Genomic DNA, 21,875 nt, shown 5'->3' with positions numbered 1-21,875 from the left:
TTCCATTGTATATATGTGCCACATCTTCTTTATCCATTCATCTGTTGATGGACACTTAGGTTGCTTCCATGTCCTGGCTATTGTAAATAGAGCTGCAGTGAACATTTTGGTACATGACTCTTTTTGAATTATGGTTTTCTCAGGGTATATGCCCAGTAGTGGGATTGCTGGGTAATATGGTAGGTCTATTTTGAGTTTTTTCAGGAACCTCCATACTGTTCTCCATAGTGGCTGTATCAATTTACATTCCCACCAACAGTGCAAGAGGGTTCCCTTTTCTCCACACCCTCTCCAGCATTTATCGTTCGTAGATTTTTTGATGATGGCCATTCTGACCAGTGTGAGATGATATCTAATTGTAGTTTTGATTTGCATTTCTCTAATGATTAATGATGTTGAGCATCCTTTCATGTGTTTGTTGGCAATCTGTATATCTTCTTTGCAGAAATGTCTATTTAGGTCTTCTGCCCATTTTTGGATTGGGTTGTTTGTTTTTTTGATATTGAGCTGCATGAGCTGCTTGTAAGTTTTGGAGATTAATCCTTTGTCAGTTGCTTCATTTGCAAATATTTTCTCCCATTCTGAGGGTTGTCTTTTCGTCTTGTTTATGGTTTCCTTTGCTGTGCAAAAGCTTTTAAGTTTTATTAGGTCCCATTTGTTTATTTTTGTTTTTATTTCCATTTCTCTAGGAGGTGGGTAAAAAAGGATCTTGCTGTGATTTATGTCACAGAGTGTTCTGCCTATGTTTTCCTCTAAGAGTTTTATAGTCTCTGGCCTTACATTCAGGTCTTTAATCCATTTTGAGTTTATTTTTGTGTATGGTGTTTGGGAGTGTTCTAATTTCATTCTTTTACATGTAGCTGTCCAGTTTTCCCAGCACCAATCATTGAAGAGGCTGTCTTTTCTCCACTGTATGTTCTTGTCTCCTTTATCAAAGATAAGGTGACCATATGTGCGTGGGTTTATCTCTGGGCTTTCTATGCTGTTCCATTGATCTCTATTTCTGTTTTTGTGCCAGTACCATACTGTCTTGATGACTGTAGCTTTGTAGTATAGTCTGAAGTCAGGGTGCCTGATTCCTCCAGCTCTGTTTTTCTTTCTCAAGATTGCTTTGGCTATTCGGGGCCTTTTGTGTTTCCATACAAATTGTGAAATTTTTTGTGTGTTTGTATTTTTTACATATTTTTTCCTGTAATTGATACCTAGTCTCATAGCGTTGTGGTCGGAAAAGATACTTGATACAATTTCAATTTTCTTAAATTTACCAAGGCTTGATTTGTGACCCAAGATATGATCTATCCTGGAGAATGTTCCATTGAGCATTTGAGAAGAATGTGTATTCTGTTCCTTTTGGATGGAATGTCCTATAAGTATCAATTAGGTCCATTTTGTTTAATATATCATTTAAAGCTTGTGTTTCCTTATTTATTTTCATTTTGGATGATCTGTCCATTGGTGAAAGTGGGGTGTTAAAGTCCCCTACTATGATTGTGTTACTGTCGATTTCCCCTTTTATGGCTGTTATTATTTGCCTTATGTATTGAGGTGCTCCTATGCTGGGTGCATAAATATTTACAATTGTTATATATTCTTCTTGGATTGATCCCTTGATCATTATGTAGTGTCCTTGTCTCTTGTAATAGTCTTTGTTTTAAAGTCTATTTTGTCTGATATGAGAATTGCTACTCCAGCTTTCTTTTGATTTCCAGTTGCATGGAATATCTTTTTCCAACCCCTCACTTTCAGTCTGTATGTGTCCCTAGGTCTGAAGTGGGTCTCTTGTAGACAGCATATATATGGGTCTTGTTTTTGTATCCATTCAGCCAATCTATGTCTTTTGGTTGGAGCATTTAATCCATTTACATTTAAGGTAATTATCGATATATATGTTCCTATTACCATTTTCTTAATTGTTTTGGGTTTGTTGTTGTAGGTCTTTTCCTTCTCTTGTGTTTCCTGCCTAGAGAAGTTCCTGTAGCACTTGCTGTAGAGCTGGTTTGGTGGTGCTGAATTCTCTTAGCTTTTGCTTGTCCATAAAGGTTTTAATTTCCCCATCAAATCTGAATGAGATCCTTGCTGGGTAGAGTAATCTTGGTTGTAGGTGTTTCTCCTTCATCACTTTAAATATGTCCTGCCACTCCCTTCTGGCTTGCAGAGTTTCTGCTGAAAGATCAGCTGTTAACCTTATGGGGATTCCCTTATGTGTTATTTGTTGTTTTTCCCTTGCTGCTTTTAATATTTTTCCTTTGTATTTAATTTTTGATAGTTTGATTAATATGTGTCTTGGCACGTTTCTCCTTGGATTTATTCTGTATGGGACTCTCTGTGCTTCCTGGACTTGATTAACTATTTCCTTTCCCATATTAGGCAAGTTTTCAACTATAATCTCTTCAAATATTTTTTCAGCCCCTTTCTTTTTCTCTTCCTCTTCTGGGACCCCTATAATTCGAATGTTGGTGCATTTAATGTTGTCCCAGAGGTCTCTGAGACTGTCCTCAATTATTTTCATTCTTTTTTCTTTATTCTGCTCTGCAGTAGTTATTTCCTCCATTTTATCTTCCAGGTCACTTATCCTTTCTTCTGCCTCAGTTATTCTGCTATTGATCCCTTCTAGAGAATGTTAAATTTCATTTATTGGGTTGTTCATCAGTGTTTCTTTGCTCTTTAGTTCTTCTAGGTCCTTGTTCAACATTTCTTGTATTTTCTCCATTCTATTTCCAAGATTTTGGATCATCTTTACATCATTATTCTAAACTCTTTTTCAGGTAGACTGCCTATTTCCTTTTCATTTGTTAGGTCTGGTGGGTTTTTGCCTTGCTCCTTCATCTGCTGTGTGTTTCTCTGTCTTCTCATTTCGCTTAACGTACTGTGTTTGGGGTCTCCTTTTCGCAGGATGCAGGTTCGTAGTTCCCGTTGTTTTTGGTGTCTGTCCGCAGTGGCTAAGGTTGGTTCAGTGGGTTGTGTAGGCTTCCTGGTGGAGGGGACTAGTGCCTGTGTTCTGGTGGATGAGGCTGGATCTTGTCTTTCTGGTGGGCAGGTCCACGTCTGGTGGTGTGTTTTGGGGTGTCTGTGGCCTTATTATTATTTTAGGCAGCCTCTCTGCTAATGGAAGGGGTTGTGTTCCCGTCTTGCTAGTTGTTTGGCGTAGGGTGTCCTGCACTGGAGCTTGCTGGTCGTTGAGTGGAGCTGGGTCTTGGCATTGAGATGGAGATCTCTGGGAGATTTTCACCGTTTGATATTACGTGGAGCTGGGAGGTCTCTTGTGGACCAATGTCCTGAACTTGGCTCTCCCACCTCAGAGGCACAGCCCTGACGCCTGGCTGGAGCACCAAGAGTCTGTCATCCACACGGCTCAGAATAAAAGGGAGAAAAGAAAGAAAGAAAGAAAGAAGAAGATAAAATAAAATAAAATAAAGTTAGTAAAATAAAAAATAATTATTAAGAAAAATTTTTTAATAAGTTAAAAAAAAAAAAAGGACAGACAGAACCCTAGGACAATTGGTAAAAGGAAAGCTATACAGACAAAATCACACACAGAAGCATACACATACATACTCAGAAAAAGAGAAAAAGGGAAAAAAATAAATATATCGCTGCTCCCAAAGTCCACCACCTCAATTTTGGATGATTTGTTGTCTATTCAGGTATTCCACAGATGCAGGGTACATCAAATTGATTGTGGAGATTTAATCCGCTGCTTCTGAGGCTGCTGGGAGAAATTTCCCTTTCTCTTGTTTGTTCACACAGCTCCCGGGGTTCAGCTTTGGATTTGGCCCCGCCTCTGCGTGTAGGTCGCCTGAGGGCGTCTGTTCTTCACTCAGACAGAATGGGGTTAAAGGAGCAGCTGCCTCAGGGGCTCTGGCTCACTCAGGCCGGGGGGGAGAGAGGGGTACGGATGCGGGGCGAGCCTGCAGCGGCAGAGGTCGGCGTGACGTTGCACCAGCCTGAGGCGCTCCGTGCGTTCTTCTGGGGAAGTTGTCCCCGGATCATGGGAGCCTGGCCGTGGCGGGCTGCACAGGCTCCCGGGAGGGGCGGTGTGGAGAGTGACCTGTGCTCGCACACAGGCTTCTTGGTGGCGGCAGCAGCAGCCTTAGCGTCTCATGCCCGTCTCTGGGGTCCGCGCTGATAACCGTGGCTCGCGCCCATCTCTGGAGCTCGTTTAGGCGGCGCTCTGAATCCCCTCTCTCCTCGCGCACCAGGAAACAAAGAGGCAAGAAAAAGTCTCTTGCCTCTTCGGCAGCTGCAGACTTTTTCCGGACTCCCTCCCGGCTAGCTGTGGTGCGCTAACCCCTTCAGGCTGTGTTCACGCCGCCAACCCCAGTCCTCTCCCTGCGACCGAAGCCCGAGCCTCAGCTCCCAGCCCCGCCCGCCCCGGCAGGTGAGCAGACAAGCCTCTCGGGCAGGTGAGTGCTACTCAGCACCGATCCTCCGTGCGGGAATCTCTCCGCTTTGCCCTCCGCACCCCTGTGGCTGCGCTCTCCTCCGTGTTTCCGAAGCTTCCCCCCTCTGCCACCCGCAGTCTCCGCCCGCGAAGGGGCTTCCTAGTGTGTGGAAACTTTTCCTCCTTCGCAGCTCCCTCCCACTGGTGCAGGCCCCGTCCCTATTCTTTTGTCTCTGTTTTTTTCTTTTTTCTTTTGCCCTACCCGGGTACGTGGGGAGTTTCTTGCCTTTTCGGGGGTCTGAGGTCTTCTGCCAGCGTTCAGTGGGTGTTCTGTAGGAGTTGTTCCACAGGTAGATGTATTTCTGATGTATTTGTGGGGAGGAAGGTGATCTCCGCGTCTTACTCTTCCGCCATCTTGAAGCTCCTCGGGAGAGTTCTTTGATCTATTGTTCAGAAATGAGCAACTTGGCGCACTATGTAACGGTTGTTCGCCCATGGTCTTTTAAAAATTAAAATTAGCTTACGCAAGTTTCTAAAATTATCATGTTAAGCCTTAAAGTAAACAAGACAATTAAAATAAAGGTGCCATGAGCTTATTTTTGAAGTGTGTGTGTAAAATTTTCTTTAAGTGGCACGAATACTTATTAGTTGGGGATATAATCGTTGCCTAAGGGCAGGGCATGGACCAAATGACCTCTATTCTCTGGATAATCTGCTGAGGAGGTGCTGAATTTAGAGAAGTACATTCTGAAGCCTTACTGATCTTTACTCCCACATTAAGCAGGATTTTCGAACATAAGAGCCTTTTACACTACCTTTAGCCAGATAACTACATACTATTTTTAGCCACCAGACTGACCCGACCGTAAACTTTGAAGGTGTCCAAACACAAGATGCAAAACGTTTCAACGCAACTGCTTGAGCACGAAAGGGGATTTTCCTGCTTCTTGGAGTCTCTCTTCGGTTTCTCTTCCAGTAGAATTCGTTTCCACGTGTACAAATCCTGAGACACTTCTTTCCATAGAGAGGAAGGCTGAACACCAAGCTCTACCCTGTGCTCCTCCTCCCCCACACCCCGACCCCCATCTTTAAATTTTGCACCTAGAGTGAGCACCTCACCCTGTCCCAGCCCTGATAATTAGACTTGAGTGAAGGGTCCATTGTAGCCTCTTAACTAGTACCTCTCATGTTCAGCCTAGATTTTCCCATCTCTAAAACAAGAATAACTGAAATGCCTTTATGGAACTGTTTGGAGGATGGACTGAGGTGGCATATGTAAAGCATGTAACATGCTTGACACAGAGTCAGTACTCAAGAAATGCCACTAGCACGATTACTGTTAACAATAACACAGATGGTAACAGTAAGGATAGGAGATAATGCTTAGGCTCCCAATCCTCAACAGGAAGACATCCCAACCCTAGAGCAATCCTATCTACTGGGAGACTCAGACATGTAAATGAATAGTCAGCATTCAATGAACTGTCATAATAAAGGTTTACACATGGCAAGAAGAAAGCACAAAGTGGGGAGGATGAGCTCAGCTCTTAGAGAAGGGGTTTTCAGTTGAGGACTGAAGGCTGAGTAGGAGAGCTTGCTAAGTGGAGGAGAGGAGAAAGGTCACTCCACATCGAAACACTAGTGGGTACAAAGGCACTGAGGTTGGAAAGGGCCTGGGATATTCAGAGGGAGACATTCTGTATAGCTGGAATGGGGAGTTCTGGTGGGAAAGTTGTGGGAGGTGAGGCCAATAAGGAAGGGTATGGTCTGTGGATTAAGAGCCTTGAATATCATTCTAAAGCAGTGAGATTTTGTTCTGGGGACACTGGAGGATTCTATTGAAGGATTTTGAGGCTCTGCTTTGAGTTGTTCATATATGAGGTTTAGAATGATGATTACATGCAGGATGGACAGGAGACAGGGAGGGAGTGAAGCCAGGGATACCCATTAGGAGGCTATTGTAAGATCCAGGCGTGGAAGATGAGGGGCCTGAATCAAAGCACCAGCAGTGGTGCTGGAAACCAGTAAAGGGATCTGACCCACATTTGGGAGGCAGAATCAAGAAGCCAGGTGGCAGACTGAGTGTGGAGTGTTCTGGGGAGGAAGGAGAAATTGACAATGACTGGGAGGTTTCATCCATAGTAACCGCGTGGAGGTCACGTGAGGAGGAGTCCATGTAGGTGTGTGTACTTGGCAGGAGGAGGACGATACGGAGTAAGATTTGGAACACATCCAACCTGAATTGCAGGGGACTGGCCACGTGGAAATGCTCGGCAGACAGATGGAAATGTAAGTCTGGGACTCAGAAGAAAGGTGAGGCTGGAGTTTGAGTATTGATTGGAGGATAGGAAATACACGTGCTGTCTCTAGGACACCTGCCCTGAGAAAGAAGGGTTGAGGACCCTACCAGGTGATCATCCTCATCTTCCTGAGAAGATAAAATTCTCAGTTTTATCTTTCCACGGCCCTTAATGATCAGTGCGCTTCCGGTGTGGGGCTTTGGCCCGGTCCCCCAGCACATGTCCCCAGAGTTTCCTTACCCTGGCTATTTGGTCTGCCATTTGGAGACGTCCATCCAGCTCTCGTCTGATCTGGGCTGCTTGCTCATCTGGATTGTCCAGCTGCACAAAAGCACAAACGTGGAGACTTTCAGTTTGGGTGACAAAAGCCAAGGAACTCATGACTTTACACCCAGACTACTCTGTGCCCCCATAGACCTATTCCACTAAAACTTAAGAATCGTGTGACACACAAATCCAGTTTGAGGGAAATCCCAAGTTAAATCCTTTTAAGGAGAATGTGATGTGGTAGGCAGGCTGTTGCTAAGAAAGACATCTAAATGCACTTGAATAAGAACCACTTCTGAACTTCTAGGCAGCAGTGCTTCTAATGAGGGCCTGATGCAGCACTCCTGTTTTGGGATCCAATGAAGAAGTGTTTACAGGGCAGACATACAAGGAAGGAGATGGTAATATAACTGTTAGTATCGTACTGAGCAGACATAGTCCTCATTGATAGCGCCTACATGGCATATATCCTGCTGCTCTCCCACCCCTGGACGGTGGATGATTAGTTAATTATTGCATCCTTTCCCTCTGAGCCCTGAGACCTTTTCAACCAGTACTCCAGATGGCTGCTACCTCTCAGTTGGTGTTGATATCTTATATACACTACTAGGTATAAAATAGATAACTAATGAGAACCTACTGTATAACAAAGGGAACTCCACTCAATGCTCTGTGGTGACCTAAATACGAAGGAAATCCAAAAAGGAGGGGATATATATATATACGTATAGCTGATTCACTCTGCTGTGCAGCAGAAACTAACACAACATTGTAAAGCAACTATACTCTAATAAAAATTAATTTAAAAAATTAAGCAGTAAAGTGGAAGTAGTGCAAGCCTCCTTCTCCTAACTAATTAAATGCATGCATTAGAAACTACACAGAGTATGCTTCAAGGGGAGGCCATCCGTAATCTGCTTGTGAAATTTGCAGTTAGATAGTTACCCACTCAGGTGATTTTTGCCACATCTACATTAAATTTGCATCTGGCTTAAAAAAAAAAAAAAAGAAATCTATCTTTGTCTTCTCTGATGGGTAGACAATTCCCTAACTTCTCTAGTGTCAGTTTTCCCATCCATAGAATGAAGGGGTTGGTTACGTAATCTCCATCATCCCTTTCCCATCTTTCTATAAATCTATGAAACACATTGGCAAACATTTCTACGAAGGTCCATATAATTAACACTCTAGGCTTTGAGGGCCATAAGATCTCTGTTGCACTGACTCAAATCTTCCAACGAGGTGTGAAAACAGACACAGACAACACGTAAATGAATGATCACTGCTGTGTTCCAATAAAATTTTATGTACAACAGGTGGCAGGCCATAGTTACTGATTCCTGCTCTAGGAATTGAAGTTCTCTCTTTATTTCCAAGCAAGCCTAGCGTTATACTTCAAGCTGTAATTGAGTCTGCTTTGTTCAGTAATTGATAAATTATTTTATTCACAGAAAAGTTTAATAAGAAGGGAACAGTGACATTCAAATGGGATGTGCTCTATTCTTCTTTTCAGAACAGATTAACTCACAACAAAAAGTAGATTAAGAAATATGTGAGTTTTCTAAGTCCCTTTCTCTTAAAAGCCATTTTTATTCAGAAATCTGAAAAGTATGAAATTTTATTCAGAAATTTGAAAATGAAAACCCAGCTCCATGCTTAAAAAATAATCTAATCTATGCTATGAAATGGTATAGAAAATAAGTTATTTCTAATATGATGTAAATAAGAACACTGGACAATTTATGGTCATATTTTTGAAGCACCATGAATAGTCTTCTTGGGTTTGTTATACAAAACACAAACATCTATCTGGCTTTATGCTCTGCATTTTTATCACCCTGTTCAATTCAGGAGTTGCCTTATCTTCTCTTTCCCACAGTTTTGATGAGCAGGACTATTTTCTAGATCATAAAGATGGGATTGTAACTTTTGGTCATATATTCTAAAGTAGCATTTCCAAAAGGGTGTTCTGCTGAACAACACCCTTATTAGAGACTCCAGAAAAAAGGATCCAGAAGGGCTCCCAAAGAATGGCTAGATAAGTTTGGAAAATGCTTTGTCGAAATGCACAAAATCTCTGAGAAGCTCAGCAGTAAGGAAATCTGTCAGATTTTGACCAACTCAACTATTATTTAACTTAAATTTTTTCCTTCCTTCCTTCCTTCCTTCCTTCCTTCCTTCCTTCCTTCCTTCCTTCCTTCCTTCCTTCCTTCCTTCCTTCCTTCCTTCCTTCCTTCCTTCCTTCCTTCCTTCCTTCCTTCCTTCCTTCCTTCCTTCCTTCCTTCCTTCCTTCCTTCCTTCCTTCCTTCCTTCCTTCCTTCCTTCCTTCCTTCCTTCCTTCCTTCCTTCCTTCCTTCCTTCCTTCCTTCCTTCCTGGCTGTGTTGGGTCGTCATTTCTGTGAGGGCTTTCTCTAGCTGCGGCAAGCGGGGGCCACTCTTCATCGCGGTGCGCGGGCCTCTCAGTATCGCGGCCTCTCTTGTTGCGGAGCACAGGCTCCAGACGCGCAGGCTCAGTAGTTGTGGCTCACGGGCCTAGTTGCTCCGTGGCATGTGGGATCTTCCCAGACCAGGGCTCGAACCCGTGTCCCCTGCATTGGCAGGCAGATTCTCAACCACTGCGCCACCAAGGAAGCCCAAATTTTTATTTTTCGCATAATGCCCAGAGAACATGAGTTGGAAATCCTGTTCTAAATAAATCAAGAGAACCACTGGAGAGCGGTCACACCACTAACCAGTGGTCCCTCCATCACCACTTGCCAATAGGCACACGTGGGAAACATGGTATCCTCAGTGTTGGTTTTAAGCTCCAATGAACTGTTTTTATTCTATTCCCTTGGAAGCCCAAGACTTCTTCATACCCAGGTGCAAACCCACTGGGAACACTCAGAAATATCTTGTTCAAAATACATATGCAAAGAAAACATCTGACTACTTCACTGAGAAGAAGCAAAATGATTCGGTTAGGGGCTAAAGTTGGGGGGTTCTGTCAGAAGATACGGTGCTCAGAGGTTAAAACTGAAAAGAAAAAACAACCCAACAGAACTATCCCCATTATGAAATTTCTCAGAGGTGTCTGAATTCTCCCACTGGCCTCACCAAATACAATTAGAAACAGCAGAGGATGCCAGCAGTGAAGATGAGCAGGGTAGGTCTACACAAAGCTTCATTCATTGGTTCACTTATTCATTCATCAAATTTTTATGGAATGTCTTGCTATGCATGATACTGGAATACAGAAAGGAACAAGACAGACCCAGTTCTTGCCTCCATGGAACTTAAATCTAACAAGAATAGGTATGGCTATTTGAATAATCTGGGCACAAAACAGAGGGGATTAGCATTTATAGATGCCTATTTCAAGACCAGGGACTGTATGACCTATATTAAAGCCTTCTCTAAGGGGTCCCAAGAAATAGATGTTAACATGCATTCTCCCAGGAAAAGGATTCTGGGGTCAAGAAACACTGCTCCTTCCTGAAAATTTATAATACACATTAGCATAATTAAGATTCGAAGAAATTCTAGAGTAAATCAGCCTGTTTAACTGTGTTTAACTTTGTCTTTGACACAATTTTTTCACTGAAAACAAGTATTTCACAGAGCAGTTTGAGAAATTCCCAAGTAAAACAACTTTATGAGGTATGTACCGCTATTATTCCCATTTTACAGACGAGGACACCAAGTCTCTATAAGGTTCAGGAATGTGGTAAAGTGGCATGAGCCATTTGAAATGGAGTTGGCTCTGCCTCAGACTGGAACTCTTTTGTTCTGCTTTATGTTGACTTTCTTCTTTAGTGTATTGTTTTGGTTTTCTAATTGGCCCTGACAACTAACTCCACACTCCTACGTGGTTCAATTTAATACAAAAAGCCACCACTGGGGGGCAGAGAAATGTCTACCATCCATTTCCTAACATGACTGATTTCTTCTGGTGAGGCTGTTGCAGTGCCAGAGCCCTCCCTAAGAAATAGCAGTAATGGGTATGCTCTTATCCTGGCTTTGCCACTTAGTAGCTGTGTGACCTTGGGCAAGTTACTTAACCTCTCTGTGCTCAGGCCTCCTCATCTGAATAATCAGGATAATAAGTCTACCCCAAGGCTGTCATGAGGATTCACTGAGACCACAGATACAAAGCTTTCAGCCCAGTGCCTGGCATGCAGCAAACCCTCAGGAAACAGTGGCTGCTGTTTGTGTTATTAGAACAGCCCACGCTGGCTGTATTTCTGACATGGGCCACAATGGGGCATCAAAGATGAGAAAGTGCCAGATGGGCTAGTGTCCCTCCCTGGTGTGGATGTGGGGTCTTGGTGTGATTGTCTGTGTCCGGAGAGGAAGGTGATGGGGGCTTCCATCCCTGGATGAATTTCTTTGGCTTCTCAGTGTATCCTACTTTCTCCAGGGTCAAGTCCTTTGCTCCGTTGGACTTTAATTAGCAGGAGTGACCAGAAGGTGGACGCTGCTGTCTGAGAGCTAATGATCTGAAGGGAAGATGGAAACAAATGCAACCGAAGCTCCCTAAAATAGCCTGGTGTGAGAGAGAAGGCCATCCTCCATCAAAAGCCTTGACAGTCCCGCTCTATGAAACCCCCCAAAATAAAGAGAAATCAAGTAATTACCTTTCAACTGCTGGAAAGAAAAGGCCAGAGAGTGAGCTTCTGTGGAAACGAGGTTTTGTTTACCTCACTGGTCTTTTCCACTGAGGAAAGGAAAGATCCGCTGGCGAACCAGGCCAAGGGCAGACTTTCCCGGGGACGGCTCATTAGGGTTAAAATATGTACATGTGCAAGAAGGCTTTTTACCTAATTAGCCAAATAATCTTCCTACTAGCAGAGGTCAAACACAGGCACTGTGGTTGTTTTGATTTGCCAGTCAAGCAAAGGGAACTATTTCCTTGGGCTCTTCTTTTAAAGTGATGGAGAACTCAGCTCGGTGCTGGGTAAGCGCAGACAGGTATCGCCTAAGCCACAGGTTCAAGCCCATCCCGAGGTCTGGGATTCTCTCCACTCACAGCTGTGTCCCTTGGGTCAGTGCAGACACGAGAACCCAGACCAGCATCGCCGTCGGGCTCGTTTGCCCCGGCAGGAGCACCGCGTGGTGGAGGACCCCGTATGGGGGCGTCTGTACCCAGCTATCCCACTCCCTGGTTGCAGGACCTTGTCATGTCTCTTAACCTCTTTGAGCCCCGGTTTCTTCGACTGTAGAGGGGGGACCATTTTTATCTTGCATGGCTACTGAGAGGACTGAATGAGACCATGTGTTTCAAAGGAAGTCAGGCCAACTTGGGTCCAAATATTGGCTCTGCAATTTCCTTCCTCAAAGGGATCACACAGGTGGCTGAACCTCTCTAAGCCTCAGTTTTCTTGTCTGTAAAATGGGGGAGAACATAAGAGACCTACCTCAGTGTGTTGATAGAAGGATGGAGCGGAATTATGTATGCACAGCACCTAGCGTGGTGCTGGCACATAGTAGGTCCTATAGCTTAGCAGCTAGTTTCTAGAATTATCCCTTTTGAGGGTGGGAGCTCATCAGATGTTCACTCCCCTCCCTGCCCTTTGAGATTTATGAAAGAAACCAGGGGAGCCCTGGCGTGGACGGGAGGTGCCTGTGTGCTGGTCACAATGTGTCCTTAGCTGGCGGATCTCGGGCCAAAGTCACAACCTCTCTGTCCACAACCCCTTCATGGGATAAATGGCAAACCCTAAGTGATTATGTTCCAGGAGTCTCTGAAAAGCCTAGACGAGCATTTCTCAAAGTTATATTCTGGGGAAGCCTCGTCCCGCAGATCCTCTATGAGAAAGGGTTCTGTGGCCAAATAAAGTCTGCTCCCTCTCTCCCCTTCCTGGAGAAGCCACAAGACACATTAGTGAGAAATCCTACACAAAGGCAAGCTTGTGTGGGCCCATATTTCCCAAACTTATCTGACCACGTGGGTAATTCGTTTGAACACCCCAGCATAGTTTGGGCTACGCTCACCGAGGCAATTCTCTCATGTGCTTCATTTCTCTCATGTCCATGGACAGAATTTTGGGGGGAGAGAAGGAGGCAGGTAGGAAGCACCCCCACTATGCAAATAGGTCTATGTCTCAGTGAACAGGGAACGCCCATCCGGGAACGCCCTGTCTGACCTCGGGGGGGTGGGGACAGAGACATCATCCCAGGGCCCAGGCATGCAGCCTCGTCATTAGCCCCAAAGCCCTGGGCCTTGACAGTGTGCCTGGGTACCGGCTTTCCCTAGGGATGCCTCAGTTCTCTGGGGCTTACACATGATGATGCTGGGGAGGCGAGTCCAACTCTGGACCCGTCCAAAGTCATCACTGTTACTACCACCAGGTAGCCTGCAATCAAGCAAAGAGAGGACGTGATTCAAATATGCAGAAAAGTGAAATAAACAGGCAGATTACTTGATGCACTGTCTGAGTAACTGTTCTGCTTTCTGAACAAGTCTCTAGGCCTCAGCCTCAAAGCAAATGGACCAAGTTCAGCCTCAGGACTAGACTGACATGATCCAGGACTGTGGCTGGAACGAGATTTAGAGGTGCCGCAGTGACCTCAGGTTGGGGTGGAGGCCCTGCTGAGCCCTGTGGCCCGTCGGACACCACCTCCCCACTCAGTCCGCTGCACAGGGTCCCCCACTGGGGCTTCTGGAAGGGTTTGCTTCCTCCTGCTGCCAGATCTTTGCACACCCTGTCCCCCACACATGGAACACTCTCCCTTGTCTCCCCCATTGGCTGGTAACCCTAACCCTAACCTCCTTCATCCTTCAGCTTTGCAGCAAAGTCTTTTCTGACCCCTCCAGTCTCGGCGAGTTTCTCCTGTCATATGTTCTCCCGGCACTGTGCACCTCTCCTTTATTAGCGTTTATTGCAATTTTAATTTTACATCCACTCATGTGATTGCATGATGTCAACCTACCAGACTGTAAGCTCTGTGAGGGCAGGTGCATGTGATTTCGCTCACCTCTGCATCCCCGGCACCTAGCCTAGCACCAAATACAGAGTGGGCTCTGTTGACTGCCTGGCCAGCTAAAGGACTGAGTTAATTAACTGTGGCCCAGAAGGAAAGCGACCCACCCACAGTAACACCATCATCAGTGAGAGAGCTGGGGCCACGTTCCCAACCTGCTCACTTCTATGCTATGTCTTGCTGCTTAGCAGCTGTGTCCTGGGAAGTGCCAGTTTCTGCAGAAACAGGTAAAGACTGAACTTGGCTGGTCTATAACCAGTCACATCACTGATAAAGCATCCTTAATTCCAGACTACGGGGGTCTGAGGCAGGTGGGCCTGTCAGCAGCTGCGGTGCAAGCCACCTGCTGACCTGGGTTTAGCTCCATCTGTTCCCCTTGTTTCCTCTCTACTTCCCAGCCTGGTCCCTCGGTGCCCAGGGATTCGCATCTGAGCAGGAGGTGCGAGAGCGGAGGAGGGTAGAGGCGCCTCCCATAAAGCACTCTCACCAGTGGCACGGCCCCCCTTTCCTCCAAAGCCCTGTGTTTTCTGTTGTTGTTTAATTTATTTGGCTGCTCCAGGTCTTAGTTGCAGCATGTGGAATCTTTTTAGTTGCAGCATGCGGGACCTAGTTCCCTGACCAGGAATCGAACCTGCGACCCCTGCACTGGGAGCGCAGAGTCTTAACCACTGGACCCCCAGGGAAGTCCCTGCCCTGTGTTTTTTATCCTCCTTCAGAGACAAACTGCTCCAGTCAATGGTGCCTTCTTGGTGCACTGCAGTCTGGAAAGTTACAGCTGGGACAGTGTCAGTTCCCAATCAGGGGATGTGGGTGCCCGAGCTCCAGCCTCAAGAAGGCACTGAACTTTGGACGCTGGCTACGTTACTGCATTCAGTGCCTGGCTGCCGCCTCCAAACTCCTGTCCTGCCGTCTCTTACAGCCTGTCTCTCCTTTGTCCACCTCTAAGGTGGAGGCTGTAGAATAGCATCAGACCTCTCTTGTCTAGGATCAATTGTTGCCTTTCCACTTTGAAGCCGAGTAACATTGAACAAGTTATTAGATCTCTCCACGTCTTCACTTTTAATTTTTTCAACTCTCTTAACTCTACAGCGGCAATAATAATGAGAATATCTCCCTCGTAGGATTGATAAGAGGTTAAATGAGATAGTATGTGTATGATGCTTAGCAAGGTGCCTGACATGCAGTCACTTTCTGTAAATCTTAGCAGCTATTAGCACGTGGCATTCCACAGCACAAATTCTTCACCCTTACACAAATTCTGATTCTAATAACACTTCAAGTGGCAGAACAGTTTTCCCCTGCTTTCAGGTAGGAAACCAAGCTTCAAAGGATGGAGTAGTTTGCCGGTAGTTTCAGAGATAGCTGACCCTGCACAGAGGGGACAATCCTGAGAAAACAGAGCATTGATTTTAAAATCAGAAAACCTTAAGATCACACCCTACCTTTGTCACATACTCACTGTGTGACCAGGGCCAGGGAACTCTACCTCTCTGAGCATCTATACCTGGAGCTCTAAAATAATACCCTCAGAGGACTACTGTAATGATAATCATAACGGACATTTCCACACTCTAGGGGTTTGACATATTGTAGGTTTACTATTACTTCTATTATTATCACTGGGGACGAATCTGATGAAATCTGCAGCCGTGCCTCTGATGCAAGTCTTTATTGGGGCTCTTTTCCAAAGTTGTTTGTAGAGTTTGATGTCCTGTGCACACACAATTATATTCTGTTTTTATAAAACTCAACCAAGGAGATACCACCCCATTTATGGAAGAGTTAAAATAAGATCACTAGTGCCTTTCTTTACCATGCCTTATTTCCTTCGACCTTGAATAGGTCAATCTCCATTCTGAAGGATGCACTTCTCCTTGATTGCAAAAGGCAAGGTTTAGCTCTCAGAGTGTGCCAGCCAATGAGAACATCCTCTGCATCCGAGTCACCCATTTTATGTCTTCACTGGCTTCTGGCAATGCAGTAAATATAACCCAAGAGCTCCAAATGCAGTAACTCTCTGAGTGAGCAGCAAATAAATATATAAAAATATCCTGGACGGAAAACCAATCCATTCCTTTATGATCCTGCAGTGCTCAACCAGCCTTCCCCCATCCCCACCCCAGTCCTGCAATGACCTCCCCTCTGCTTTCCACCATTTCAAATCTGACATACCATCTGGGTATGGTCTGGTTTCAGACATGCTTTCTTTAGAGAAGCCCTCCTTGATTGCTTTGGCCATGTATCAACTTGCTCTTGCAGGCAGCACTGGCCAGTCTAGTATCTCAACCTCCTCTGTGTCACATGTTTCAGATTTCCCTTCCCGCCAGAATAGCTGTAGGGCACAATGGTCAGGAACCTAGGGAACTGGAAACAGACCTGGGCTCAAATCTTTGCTCTGCCATTTACCAGCTCTGTGCCACTGGGCAATATACTCCCTGTGTCTGCCGCTTCATCTGCAAAGTGGGAGTCCTAATAGTAACAATGCCAACAGCAGAGGCTTGTCATGAGAATAAAAGAAGACAGTACTCATAAAGCACTTAGCGTGATGCCTCGAATATGATGTAGGGCCAAACAGTCAAGGCTATGATTTAGTACTATTGAGGCCAGAGACTATGGTTTTTATCCAGCATGAAGGACACAGCTGTGCTTTTTACGGATCATCTTAATGGTCTTCACAGCTGGGGCTGGGAGATGGTCCAATTCACCTGCACTATCCTGAAGACACAGAACCTTAAGCCACTCAGAGAAGAGAATGGGCACTGTCTTTCAGGGTGGCAGTGTGGCCGCTGAAGCTCAGGTTATGGAAGAAGCAGGTGGTTTTGTGCTTGGGACTCGGTTGATTTATTCCTTCTTAACTATGAAGTCACATCTTCAATATCTCTTGAATCCATCTATTCTGTTTATCCACTTCCCTAGGGGAGGCCGCCACTGTCTCCAGGGTGGAGCGCTGACCCGTTCACCGGCATCCTCTCTGACACTGCAGTTCTCAACCTGGCTGTACATTAGAATCATCTGGGGTACATGAAAGACAATCCTGATACCCAGACTGCATCCAGACCAACTAAATCGGACATTTGGGTTGGGGCCCAGGCATCAGTTTTTGTTCGTTTGTTTTAACTGCTCAGGTGATTCCAATGTGCAGTGAAGATTGAGAACCTTTACCGAAAGTCAGTGGTTCTCAAACTATGGTGAGACTCGACCAGAGAACTTGTTAAAACACAGAGTTGTGGGCCTCATCCCTGGAGAGTTTTGATTCAGTAGGTCTGGGGTGAGAACCAAGAATGTGCCCTTCCTGGGTGATGCTGATGCTGAGAACCATACTCTGAGTGCAAGGACAGAATCCATGCTCCGCGGTGCACTCCGCTCATCTTTCTGGAATGTGCATATGCTCACGTTATTCTCCTGCTTAAGACCCTACAATAATGTTCCATTTTCCTTGGCAACAAGAGTCCGAGATCCTTATCAAAGCAGACTATACTACAAAGCTACAGTCATCAAAACAGTATGGTACTGGCACAAAAACAGAAATATAGATCAACAGAACAGGATACAAAGCCCAGAAATAAACCCACACAACTATGGTCAGTTAATCTATGACAAAGGAGGCAAGACTATAAATGGAGAAAAGACAGTCTCTGCAGTAAGTGGCGCTGGGAAAACTGGACAGCTACATGTAAAAGAATGAAATAAGAACATTCTTTAACACCATACACAAAAATAAACTCAAAATGGATTAAAGACCTAAATGTAAGACCTGATACTATAAAACTCTTAGAGGAAAACATAGGAGGAACACTCTGACATAAACTGCAGCAATATATTTTTTCAATCAGTCTCCTAGAGTAATAGAAATAACAAAAATAAACAAATGGGACATAATCAAACTCAAAAGCTGCTGCACAGCAAAGGAAACTATAAACAAAACGAAAAGACAACACATAGAATGGGAGAAAATATATGCAAATGATGTGACTGACAAGGGATTAATCTCCAAAATCTACGAACAGCTCATGCAGCTCAATATAAAAACAACAACAACAACAACAACAAAAAACACAATCCAGTCAAAAAATGGGCAGAAGACCTAAACAGACATTTCTCCAAAGTAGACATACAGATGGCCAAGAGGCACGTGAAAACATCGCTAATAAGTAGAGAAATGCAAATCAAAACTACAATGAGGTATCACCTCATACCAGTCAAGGTGGCCATCATCAAAAAGTCTATAAACAATAAATGCTGGAGAGGATGTACAGAAAAGGGAACCCTCCTACACTGTTGGTGGGAATGTATATTGGTACAGCCACTATGGAAAACAGTATGGAGGTCCCTTAAGAAACTAAAATAGAGCTACCATATGATCCAGCAATCCCACTCCTGGGCATATATCCAGAGGAAACCACGGTTCAAACGGATACATGCACTCCAATGTTCCTGCAGCGCTGTTTACAATAGCCAAGACATGGAAGCAACTTAAATGTCCACTGACAGATGAATGGATAAAGAAGATATGGTACATTTATGCAATGAATTATTACTCAGCCATTAAAAAGAAGGAAATAATGCCATTTGCAGCAACATGGATGGACCTGGAGATTATCATACTAAGTGAAGTAAGTCAGATGAAGACAAATATCATATGATATCACTTATATGCAGAATCTAAAAAAAAATAATACAAATGAACTTACTTACAAAACAGAAACAGACTCACAGACTTAGAAAACAGATTTATGGTTACCAAAGGGGAAACGTGGGGGGGGGGGGGATATAAATTGGGATTTGGGGATTGACATATACTCATTACTATTTTTAAAATAGATAACCATCAAGGACCTACTGTATAGCACAGGGAACTGTGCTCAATATTCTGTAATAACCTACATGGGAAAAGAATTCAAAAAAAAATAGACACATGTATACGTATAACTGAATCACTTTGCTGTACACCTGAAACTAACACAACATTGTTAATCAACTATACTCCAATATAAAATTAAAATTTTAAAAAAGAAACCTGAGGGAGCATTGCCGTCTGGCTCCTGCACAGCTTTCCAGCCTTTTCTCCCACTGCTTTGTCTTGCCCTCCAGACCCAGGCCGTCCTGTGTCCTGTGATGCTTCTAGGTTCCCAAACATGACATATTTGTTCGTGGCCCCAGGCCAATCAATGCTCCTGCTCTGCCTTCCTCTGCCATCTTCATCTCACTGACACTTACTCATTAACCCAACTCCCAGCAGCCTCAACGTTGCTTCCTTAGGATTCTTCTTGGCCCCAGCCAAGGTCACTTCCTCAAGGTCCCGACAACATCTTGAACCTCCTGTGTTATCACTCTCATTACATGTGCATTATTTGCTCCAGTTCCTGTTCTCTGAAAGACTATAAATGCCTTGATGACAGGGACCATGTCTGTCCAGTTCACTATAAAATCTCCAGAGACTGATGCATGGTAGGTGTGTAAGAAGTATTTGCAGAATTAACTTTGAGATGGAGATAATAATGTCCACTTGGCAGGGTAGTTTTGATGAATTAATGAGACAAGTTTATTGAAGCACTTAGTGTGGTGCTGACACTTAATAGGTGCTCAAATCATGACCTAAATAGAAATCTGAATGCACATGGTTTAAACTTACTGAATCCTTGTTGAATGTATAACTGAAATTGTTAAGGGACAGAATAACTGACTAAGGTGGTGTCAGTAACAGAGGTCTGAACCAGTTAAGCCCTGGGAGCACAGTTTCCTCATCTGGAAACTGGGAGTATTAATACTCAACTCAACATTTTAAAAATATTCATTAAACACCTGTCTTATATCAAGCATTGTACTATGAGATGTGAAAGTAGAACAAACATAGAACTAGTCTTCTATGAGTTTATGGTCCACATGAGAGCCAACGTATATTGAATATTGAGTATATACTATGGCCTGGCATCGTACTGAATTTTCATTCACTGTCATGTTTAATCCTTGAGATTATTACTATCACTCTTACAGTCAACACCACTTTACAGATGAGAAAACTGAGGCTCAGAGGGATCACAGTAACATCTCAAAGAAGTGGGAGAACTGGGATATGAATTCAGTTCTGTCTGAATCCAGAGTGTAAGCTTTTAACCAGCTTACTGTCACAACACTCAGTGGGGATAACCTCCACGATTTTTTCAAAACCAAAAAAGAAGGGTTACCCTCCAATTAGTAAACTATTACACAAATGTAAATTATTTTTATTGTCATTAATTTTGAATTTAGTTTTTACTAATTTCTGAAATTCTGTTCAGGCAGCTGATTTGATGAAAAATGATCACTTCAAAATAAGCCACAAGAGATTTTTGACATGAATATGATAGGAAAGAAAATGACTTTTTGTGCTGTTGAATCATTTTGATATCTCAAAAGCTTTGAATCATAGTGAAAAGCAATTTATAACTGGCAAAGATAATGCACTCAACAGGAAATCCAGAAAACATCCAATGATACCTAAAATACCTCTATACACTAATAAAACCAAATGCTTTTGCTAAAAATGCCCACTATTTTAAGAGGAAGTGAACTTCATTTTCAAACACCGATAATGCAGTATAAAAGTTATTCACAAGGTCAAAATGAAATCCAGTTTTCCAGCTTCTGCAATTATGGATTTAGTGAATATGTATGTGCATGCAGGTGAGTGTGTGTGTGTGTGCACCCATGTGTGTATGTGCACTTGTATAACAGAGATCTCAAGCAGTAGGAAACATCCAGAGCTCTCAATCGTAGAGCCCGTCAATTAAAATTGAGGTGAAGTAGTATAATTTCCAGGGCATGTGAGAACTGTCACATGCACCTCTCTTTCCTTTGAGTAGCAAATACAAGATATGCTTAATTTGTAGTCCCAGGCTGATCATTATACAAGTTCCTGGTAGAAACTGGGTCTATTCATAAGTCTACCCACATATATCATTATCTCCTTTTGCCTGCCCTGAAGAGTGTGTGTCTACCTTGGTGATACGATTGTTCAAAGCCAAAAATATTTATAAAGGGTGTGTTTCACCTTGATTAAGACCTGTCAAAGGAACAGTTAGTTCCTGCTATCAAATCCATAACTAAGTAGATATATTTTTTATTAGTTATTTAAAAAAGCGTCTGTGGGCAAGAGGAAGAGGCAGTATTAAAAAGGAGAGAGGTTCCAAACTTTCCAACAGATGGGAGAAAAGAAATGACCAAAAAACCTCACCCAAATTACACTGTCAGCATTTACTGACAGCTTCCTGCTTGCAATAATCTGTATCACGTGCTAAAGATGAGCAAAGGCATCAGGGTATCATCTACTCTAACACATGTGATATACTGCCATACTGAAAATATAAGTAAATACTGAAAAAGTAAACTCGAAAAGGGGAACAAATTCATCAGGAGAGCCTAATTTATTCCAGGGTAACAAATTAACCCTGAAATCTCATTGTTGTCTTAAGACAACAATGGTTTAGTTCTTGCTCACCCTACATGCCCAATGTGGATTATGGGGGACCCTGTTCCACAAAGTTACTCAGGGATCCAGGCAGATGGAAGCACCACTATTTTGTGACTCTGCCATCTCAACATGTGGCTTCCAGGCTCACTGTGACAGGGAAACACAGAGCATGGACTACTCATAGCCCGTTTGCTGGAACCAGTCACATGGTCCTAACCTAATTGCAAGGGAAGCTAGAAAATGTAAAAGAAGACATAAAATATTTTGTATTGCTGTTTCTGCCACAAAAAGCTACTATGGATTCTAGTTAAAGTGCTTATAATATAAAGTCTATCTTGAATATCTGGAAATTGTTTGATTCTCTATTTTACCTGACCTGTGTGGACAATTCTACATTGTTTCAAATTAATGCGATTGAATTCTGTGAAACACAATTAAATTTGCGTTGTGAAAGGCAAATATGGCTGTGGTTTAGAGGAGGGAAATTAAAGAAGTACTCTTCTCTGAGAGAGCA

The 21,875-nt window shown here is 43.7% G+C and overlaps 1 protein-coding gene across 4 annotated transcripts in view; it reads right to left on the bottom strand.

Moving 5' to 3' along the window:
* CADPS (calcium dependent secretion activator) overlaps nucleotides 1-21,875 on the bottom strand; it is a 483,330-nt gene that overhangs the window by 262,000 nt on the left and 199,455 nt on the right. For all 4 annotated transcript variants that reach the window (XM_068557631.1, XM_068557633.1, XM_068557634.1 and 1 more), the window contains exon 4: nucleotides 6,922-7,002. In XM_068557631.1, the coding sequence (XP_068413732.1) occupies nucleotides 6,922-7,002 (81 nt within the window). The remainder of the gene's footprint in view (nucleotides 1-6,921; nucleotides 7,003-21,875) is intronic.

The sequence above is a fragment of the Eschrichtius robustus genome, chromosome 12 (genome assembly GCF_028021215.1).
Source record: "Eschrichtius robustus isolate mEscRob2 chromosome 12, mEscRob2.pri, whole genome shotgun sequence".
NCBI lineage: Eukaryota > Metazoa > Chordata > Mammalia > Artiodactyla > Eschrichtiidae > Eschrichtius > Eschrichtius robustus.
This window is presented reverse-complemented; position numbering and strand designations above follow the sequence as displayed.